Source organism: Colobus angolensis, unplaced genomic scaffold (genome assembly GCF_000951035.1).
Source record: "Colobus angolensis palliatus isolate OR3802 unplaced genomic scaffold, Cang.pa_1.0 Scaffold267, whole genome shotgun sequence".
NCBI classification, from domain to species: Eukaryota; Metazoa; Chordata; class Mammalia; order Primates; family Cercopithecidae; genus Colobus; species Colobus angolensis.
The window spans coordinates 1,524,030-1,533,131 of record NW_012115899.1 but is presented as its reverse complement, the minus strand read 5'-3'; the positions used below and the strand labels follow the sequence as shown (position 1 = coordinate 1,533,131).

General features: G+C 51.3%; 1 protein-coding gene across 1 annotated transcript in view; it reads left to right on the top strand.

The window, feature by feature from the left end:
- Positions 1-9,102, top strand: part of RAP1GAP2 (RAP1 GTPase activating protein 2) — a 158,398-nt gene that overhangs the window by 57,107 nt on the left and 92,189 nt on the right. Inside the window, exon 4 of the mRNA XM_011947515.1 lies at positions 6,080-6,115. Within this exon, the coding sequence (XP_011802905.1) occupies positions 6,080-6,115 (36 nt within the window). The remainder of the gene's footprint in view (positions 1-6,079; positions 6,116-9,102) is intronic.

The window sequence follows — 9,102 nt, the reverse complement described above, 5'->3', positions numbered from 1 at the left end:
AAAAAAAAAAAAAAAAAAAAAGATAGAAAACAGATTCGTGATTGCCAGGGGCTTAGGGGGAAGAGAAAGTGGGAAGTAACTGCTTAAAGGGGTACTTATTTGGGGATGATAAAAATATTTTGTAACTAGGCCAGGTGCGGTAATCATGCCTGTAATCCCAGCACTTTGGTTGGCCAAGGCGGGCAGATCACTTGAGGTCAGGAGTTCAAGACCACCCTGCCCAACATGGTGAAACCCTGTCTCTACTAAAACACAAAAAATTAGCCAGGTGTGGTGGTGCATGCATCTGTAATCCCAGCTACTCAGGAGGCTGAGGCAGAAGAATGGCTTGAACCCAGGAGACGGAGGTTGCAACGAGCCCAGATTGCGCCACTGCACTCTAGCCTGGCGAGAGAGCCAGACTCCGTCTGAAAACAAAACAAAACCAAAAAAAAAAAAAAACCAAACCACAAAAGATAACAAGCATCGGTGAGGATATGGAGAAACTGGAACTCTTGTAACACTGTTAGTAGAAATGTAAATTGGTGCAGTCGCTATGTGAAACAGCAGAGAGATTGCTCAAAAAATTAAAAACATTAAAAAAAGAACTACCAACTTCATTCTTTGCATGTGGATATCCAGTTGTTTTGCAGCTCCATTTGTTGAAAAGACCATTCTTTCCCTAGGATTGGTCTTGGCAATCCTGTCAAAACACAGTTGGCCATAGATGTGTGGGTTTATCTCTGTTCTCTTAATTCTACTGTGTTGGTTCAAATGCCTGTTTTTAGGCCAGGACCACACAGTTTTGATCACTGTAGCTTTATAGTAAGTATTGAAATTGGGAAATAGGAGTTCTCCACCTTCGACCTTCCTCTTTAAGAAGATTTTGAGTATTCTGGATGGAATTTCCTTATCGAAGGTAGGATCAGCTTTTCAATTTCTTCAAAAAATCCAGCTAGGATTCTGATAGAGATTGTGTTAGATAGGTAGCTCACTTTGAATGGTACTACCTTCTTAGCAGTATTAAATCTTCCAATCGCTGAACAGGGGATGTCATTCCATTTATTTATGTCTTCTTTAATTTCTTTCAGCAATGTTTTATAGTGTTTAGTGTGCCAGCATTTGGTTAAATTTGTTCCTAGGTATTTTATTATTTTTAATGCTATTTTATTTTATTGTATTATTACTTTTTGAGACAGAGTCTCGCTCTGTCGCCCAGGCTGGAGTGCAGTGGCTGGATCTCGGCTCACTGCAAGCTCCGCCTCCCGGGTTCATGCCATTCTCCTGCCTCAGCCTCCCGAGTAGCTGGGACTACAGGCGCCCGCCACCACGCCTGGCTAATTTTTTGTGTTTTTAGTAGAGACGGGGTTTCACCGTGTTAGCCAGGACGGTCTCGATCTCCTGACCTCGTGATCCGCCCACCTCGGCCTCCCAAAGTGCTGGAATTACAGGCGTGAGCCACCATGCCTGGCCTAATGCTATTTTAAAATGGAATTGTTTTGTTAATTTTCTTTCCGATTGTTTATTTTTATTTATTATTTTTATTGTTTATCTTTTCTGATTGTTTCTTTCTGATTGTTCATTGCTGGTATACAGAAACACAACTGATTTTTATACTTTGCAATTTTGCAGACTTCCTTTATCAGCTCTAGTAGGTTTTGTGTGTGTGTGTGTGTGTGTGTGTGTGTGTGCAATCTGTGAGGTTTTTTTATGTAGGAACATCTTATCTGAAAATAGAGATAGTTTTACTGTTTCCTTTCCATGGTAGATACCTTTTATTTTCTTTGTTCTGGCTAGTACTTTTAGTACGCTGAATGGTAGTGGTGACAGTCAGTTTCCTTGTTTTGTTGCTACTTCATCTTGAGGGGAAAGCTTTTAGTTTTTCATCATGGAGTATGATGTTAGCTATTTCTTTTTAATGCCTTTTATGTCAGAGAGGTTCCCTTTTATTCCTAGTTTTTTGAGTGTTTATATCATGAAAGGATATTAGCCTTTGTCAAGTGCTTTTTCTGTATCAATTGAGATAATCATGTTTTTTTCTTCTTCATCCTGTTGATGTGATATATTACATTGATTTCCTTCTTTTTTGAGATGGAGTCTTGCTCTGTTGCCCAGGCTGGAGTGCAGTGGCGCAATCTTGGCTCACTGAAACCTCCGCCTCCTGGGTTCAAGTGATTCTCCTGCCTCAGCCTCCCGGGTAGCTGGGATTATAGGCACATGCCACCACGCCTGGCTAACTTTTGAATTTTGGTAGAGACGGGGTTTTACCGTGTTGGCCAGGCTGGTCTTGAACTCCAGACCTCAGGTGATCCTCCTGCCTCTGCCTCCCAAAGTGCTGGGATTACAGGGGTGAGCCACCGCACCCGGCCTATTACATTGATTTTCTTGTGTTGAACCAAGCTTGCATTCCTAGGGTAAATCCCACTTCGTCATGGAATATAACAGTGTGTCGTTGGATTTGGTTTGCTAGTGTTTTGTTGAGGATTTCTGACTCTATCCATAAAGATATTGGCCTGTAGTTTTCTGTGGTTCCTTTGTGTCACTTTGATAATGCTGGCCTCATAGGATGAGTTAGGAAGTGTTTCCTCGTCTTCTATTTTTGGAAGAGTGTGAGAAGGACTGGTGTTAATTCTTCTTTAAGTGTTTGGTCGGCTTCACTATGAAGCCATCTGGCCCTGGACCGTTCTTTGTTGGGAGGTTTTTAATTACTACGGATTCCATCTCTTTCCTTCTCCCGTCGCTGTTTAGGTTTTGCTTGCCTCGTGCCTGAAGTCATTTGCATCTTCTAGTCCTTTCTTAGGATTTAAATATGAGTCTGCCTAATTTAAGATGTCCTATAAAAACCCAACCATCTTCCCACCCTTCCCCACCTTGCCACGTCTCTGCTCTGGCATCTCTGCTCAGAGATGGTCCCTCCCGCACAGCACCGGCATTCCACACGGTTAACCCCATAGGTCAGTGGTTCTCAAAGGCTGTTCACTTGGGAACTTGTTAGAAACGCACGTTCTCTGGCCAAGAATCAGAAGCTCCAGGGGTGGGGCCTAGGAAGCTTTTTTTTTTTTTGAGACAGAGTTTCACTGCTTCGCCCGGGCTGGAGTGCAGTGGCGTGATCTTAGCTCACTGCAACCTCTACCCGCTCTGGGTTCAAGCGAATCTCCTGCCTCAGCCCCCCAAGTAGCTGGGATTATAGGCGCCTGCCACCACGCCCGGCTAATTTTCGTGTTTTTAGTAGAGACGCGGTTTCTCCATGTTGGTCAGGATGGTCTCGAACTCCCAACCCCAGGTGATCCACCCGCGTTGGCCTCCCAAAGTGCTGGGATTACAGGCGTGAACCACCGTGCCCGGCCAGAAACTGTTTTAACCAGCCGCTGGGTGATTCTGTGGTATTACCATGGCCACGCATAACAGAGAGCCATCGCAGGCCCTGGCCCCAGTGATACAGTGAAATGGCACCTCTGAAACGCTCTGGCAGCAAAGGAGCCGTGAACAGCAGGAGTTGGTGGAAAAGGGAGACCAGAGAAGGGAAAGAGGAGCAAGCAGGTGACTTGGCGGGGGTGGTGGGGGAAGACTTGGTTGGAACAGGACCTGATTCTGGAGGACAGTTCATTACTGGGGGCACCCGCTGGGCATAGGGTTGGCCATCCAGGGTGAGGAATGCAGTCTGTGGCCAGAGCACAGACAGCTCTTAATAGCAGTAACACCGGCCCGTCCAGCCCTGACTCTAGCCATCCCGAGAAGCCCGCCCTGGGCATTCCCAGGCCAAGACTCGGCTTCCACTGCCTGCTTCGTTGCATCTTGCTTAGCAGAATACTTAGCCATTCATCTAGCAAATGTTTATTGAGCATCTACTGTGTGCTAGGCAGTTCTGTTAATAGCACAGGGAGACGATGAGGATCACAGCAAACAAAGAGCTCTGCCTCGAGGACCTTCTGTTCTGCAGCCAGCCTGGTGGCCAGCTGGTTCTCATCCTGCTTGCCCTGCAGATGGGGACTGCTGGGCCAGCAGCGGAGCCGGGCAGTGTGGCGTGCTTGGTGCTCAGACAACATGGCACACGTCCCATCCCACTCCCAGGGCATGCCCAGTTCCCCCAGCTTTCCAGAAATGGGTTTAGAGAACTCTCCAGACATCCTTTTCCTTGGTCATGTCTTCCCTCTCCATCGGGATGAGAAACTCACTCCGACCTGTTTTCTTCTTGCCCCAGCACTTTCCGGCCCGCATCTCCCCCTCATTTTCCTGGGACCCACGGAGGTGCAAAACCCCTTCTCCTCCATCCTTGTCTTCTGGTAATGTTTCTCGTTTCCCGTTGACGTGGCCTTGCCCCCTTGGTGTGTCCTGGATTGGGGTGGACGGGGGTGAAGAGGCTATTATGAGGGCTCATTGAGTGACCTGTGTGCCAGGCTCTGCACACGCTGGCCTGTGTGGCCCTGCCACAGCCCTGCAAGTTAGCAGTCGTGTTTTCAGTCTCACGCAAAGGCACAAGCACTCAGACAGCGTCGTTCTATGAGCATGGGTGTGTGGTGCCTCCCAGGAGCAGGGTTTTTAGCAAGGCTGCTGACGTATAAACACACTCCCACCTCCAGAAGCAGAGGAGAGGAGCCCAGGGCCGGGGCAGGTAGCCCAGCAGGGACCCAGCACGCTGCAGGTGGGGCCAATGAGTGTCACTTCTCCAGCTAGGGTCAGAGAGGAGAGAGAGGCAAGAGTGTTGCAGGGGCAGAGGTCTCACGAGCTGGGGTGCAGCAAGAGGGAAGGAACAGGTGGCTGCCTGTCTGCAGGAGAAGCCGTGCCCATGTGTAGAGCTGCTGTGGACCAGGGGGAGGCAGGGAGGGCACAGGGTGGTGAGATGGAGAGAGGGGGTCCTGGACTCACATGAGCATTATCTTTTCCCATCACTTCTGCTGCTTTGCTGCCTGGGCAGTGGGCTGGCCCCAGAACTGGCAAGCAGGGGCATTGGGAAAGATTCCTCAAGAATCTGGCCCGTAAGGAGAGTGCTTGGAGGCCCCACCTCTGCCCCAAGAAGAACCGAGGACACACACACACACAGTGTTCCTCGTCCCTGCTTTCTTTTCTCTCGTTTTCACTGGGGACTGTCTGTTCTGGGCACTCATTAGCTTCCCGGTGCAGACGCGGGCAGTGACGTTAGTCTGAGGAAGGGTAGCTGTTTTCAGGGGATAGGAAGTGGGGTGGCCTCTGCGTGTTTTGTTGGGGTGGAGCTGCCAGCCCCTCACGCTTCCGTGCCACTTCCCTTTTCTCCTTTTTGTTTTTCCCGGATACACAAGGGTGGCACCAAAGTAGGTTAAAGGTTTGGACAAGTGCAATTGGGATTTTAAAAATAACTCATCTAGGCTGGGCGCGGTGGCTCACACCTGTAATCCCAGCACTTTGGTAGGCTTAGGTGGGTGGATCACCTGAGGTCAGGAGTTCGAGACCAGCCAAAATTAGCTGGGTGTGGTGGCGGGCGCCTGTAATCCCAGCTACTCAGGAAGACGGAAAAGAAAAAAAAAATAGCCCCTCTAGGCCCCTGGAGGCCTCGGTCCAGGCTTTGCTTTACCAGTTTTAGGGTCCTAAAGTGGTGCCTTGGGGGCAGGGGACCGGTCAGGCAGAGGCAGAGGTGGCATGGCAGGCCCTCCCTCCACCTTCCCCGGCTGCTCTGGCCACAGCGGCTCTGCTTTGACTGGTTGGTTTTCTGTATCAGGGTCTGGAACGCCGCTTGTGTTGGACACCTTGGCCCCATTTTTGGGTTGAAAACATCCTAAAGATGGCTCCTGCCAGAGGCTGAATCCCGAGGATGACAGGCGTTTGCGGAATTTGGCTTTTCCCAGGGCCCCGCAGTCCTCTTTCCTTGACAGAGGCCGAGTGTCTGCTCCCCCAGCACCGTTCCTTTGCCAGCCCAGGCGTGCCTTCGCCTCTCTCCCGTTGTATGGGGTGTTCGGCCCTCCAGCCCTGCAAAGGCAAAATCAAATTATCTTCTCTGTTGATCCAAGTGAATTTTGTTCCTGGAGAAGCCCCAGGCTCAGCTTCCTGATAGTTGGTGAGGAAGAGGCTTTTGCGGTGGACCTCCTGGCTGATCCCTGTCTTTCTGTCCCCTGCTTTTGTCTTGCAGTCGTCGGAGTTCTTTGAGATGCTGGAGAAAATGCAGGTGAGTACGTACCCCCACCGCGGTGGGGAAGAAGCCCAGCCCCAGATGTGGGTGGCATAAGGACCAGGCAGAACCCACAGGCAGAAGCCGGGCGCCCTGGAGGGAGGGGCAGAGAAGAGACAATCACATCCCCTTAGCCCCAGCAACCTGAGGCCATTTTACTCTTGAGCACTTTGGGAAGACTCCTGTGGAGGGACAGGGAGGATAAAAAGCAGAACTTCCCCAGCAGGGGAGCTGGGGAGGCCATAAGCCCTGTGGATATGGAGGAGGGTTTGAAGGGTCCGTTGTTCCTGGAATGAGCCAGAAAGAAGGCCTGAAAGAACGAGCTGCTTCTTGGGGGAGTCATCTTGCCTGGGGAGGCAGAGGGGTGGGGTGGGAGGCCGGCCTGAGTTCAAATCCTGCACCGGACACTTACTAGTCCCAGTTCCTTGCCTGTCCTAAGCCTCCATAAATAAATAAGAAGGAAAGCATCTACTTACGTGGTGGTTGAGGTGAAACAAGATAATCAGTGTAAGTACTCGGTAGACACTATATAAAAGTCGGTGTGTGGTGTGGGTTTGGGGGTTCTTTGCTATTCCTCACCAGGGTCAGGGCTCCCAGGTAAGAGCCGTTGCCCTGCAGAGTACGTGCAGAGGCCCAGAAGGGTTCATGGACATGGGCGGGAAGAGTGGGACGACGCTGCTGATAATCCACCTGTAGCTCAAGCACTTTGCTGGGCTCAGAGTTTGACAGGCGTCATTTCTTCCTGCTGAGGCCTTCGGAAGTAGGTGTATTATTATTATTATTATCCCCATAGGGACAAGTGAGAAAATTGAGGCACAGAACGATTAAAGGCAGCACTCAAAGGGTGCATGGCTCATAAGTGGCTTCAGAGCCAGGGAGTCCAGCCATTATGTCATGATACTTTTTACCCTAGGTAGGTGCTCCAGGCTCAAGGGAGGAAGATTCTGTAATAATGGTCTGGAAGGTCCTAGGAGGAGGGGCAAATATAGCTCCCGCGGCAGTCCTGAGATGCTGGGAAGCAGCCAGGTCTCCCTGAGGGTGGGGAGGGTGGGAAGTAGCCCCCACTGCAGTCCTGAGATGCTGGGAAGCAGCCAGGTCCCCTGAGGGTGGGGAGGGTGAGATGGGAGGGGAGGGAGGGGAGATGCTGTTGGGAGGGAGGGGAGATGCTGTTTGAAGGGAAAGTATTGTTAGTGGCCGTGTCACCGAGAGCAAGTTATTAAAATCGTGTAGACGACAGGCTCATCTTCTATGCATTTAGGGAACTTATGAGCTTGCGGATTCAAGGCTGACACTTGCCTGAGTGATGAGGGGTAGGGGATGGTAGATAATTAAGTGCCCAATTGCTTGGAGCAAAGCTGGGATTTTCACCTCTAGTCAGTGGGATCCTGGCACTCTAGGAAGCTGGCAGGGGGTTCGCAGCCCACCCAGCCTTCTCTCCGGTGGCTCCTCAGATCTTCCTTCTCCCCCAGCTGGAGTCCCCTTCCCACAACTTTCCCCCACACAGGGTCTCTCTGAGCACAGCATTTAGCCCCAGTTAACCAGCCTCAGAGTGTCCTGTTGTGTAGAGGCTGCCAGGCTTATCTTTTCATCTAGATTGGTTGCTTTCTAGGGTAGGGGTCTTGTTTTATTCTCCCTCTGTCTCTGCAATGGCTGATACCCATGGGTGGGGTGTCTGTTCCATTTCAGTTGAGACTGTTGAAGCCACATTTCCGGGTGTTTAAGTCTGTACCCTGTGCCCGCTGGGTCCAGCCTCAGAGGATTCACTGTTAGTAAGAAGCTCACGCATGGGGCGCTGATGGCCATGGAGTGCCCGCGTGGGCCTTGAGCCTGAGCTCCATCTCTCTTCATCTTGCATTTGTGGAAACTGAACCTCAGAGCAGTGAAGCGCCCGGGTCGCTTTGCTAGTTGTGAAGAGCTGAAACTGGAACCCAGGATTCCCGATTCCTAGCCCAAGAGTCTAGGAATTGCGAGAAGGCAGAAGCTTTGGACTCCTTCAGTCCTGGGTTCAGGTTCTAACCCTGACACTTTCTAGCTGAGTATCCTCTGTCAAGTCGGTTTCCCTCTCTGAGCCTTCATTTCTTCATTGAGGGGAGAAAGGGACATAAAGATAATACCTATTGTGGCCGGGCATGGTGGCACACACCTGTAGTCCCAGCTATTCGGGAGGCTGAGGCAGGAGAATCTCTTGAACCCGGGAGGCGGAGGTTGCAGTGAGGGGAGATTGCGCCTCTGCATTCAGCCTGGATGGCAGAGCGAGACTCTGTCTCAGAAAAAAAAGAAGACAGTACCTCTAGCAGAGGCAGCACTGGAGGAGAGAGGGCCCGGTGCTGGACAGTGGCTCTGCGGTAGGTTATTAGGGGAGGGAGTGGTGTGGCAGAGCGGAAGGGAGGAGGTTTGCTCTCCTGCCTCGGGGCTGTTCCCAGACAGGGATGACTAATGCAGGCCGAACAGAACAGACTTCTGCCCTCACTGCCCCCACCCGCCATCCTCCCAGTGTGCCAACTGGGACAGGATCTGTAGGGCCACCCAGGTGGCTTTCTCTGTGTGTGTGAGAGGAGCGCCTGTCCAGTGGGAAAGGCGGTCCCACGCCCTCCTGAACAATGCTGCGAGGTGACTCAGCCCAGGGAAGTCCGGAGAGGCAGCGTCTCAATCTACCCAGTTAACAAGAGCCCTGCTGTCCACAGAGTGTGGGGTACCTCATGCACTTGGTGAGCTGGTGACCCGGCTTCAAATCTAGGCCCTGCCACTCACTGGCTGTGTGACCTTAGGCAAGCAGGCTCCTTCTGGGGCCCCGGTGTCCCTGCTGGTGGAAAGGTGCCGTGAGTTTCAAAGGAGACCACAGAGAGAGCTGGCTTGGGAAGGTTAAAATCCCTGTGCGTTAGTGTTGTGATCAGGCAGAAGCTGCTTCTGGACTCCTGCTTCAGAGGGGAACGGTTTCTTCTAGTTTGTGCACCGTCTCGTACTGTCACCCGATTTTCTCAGAC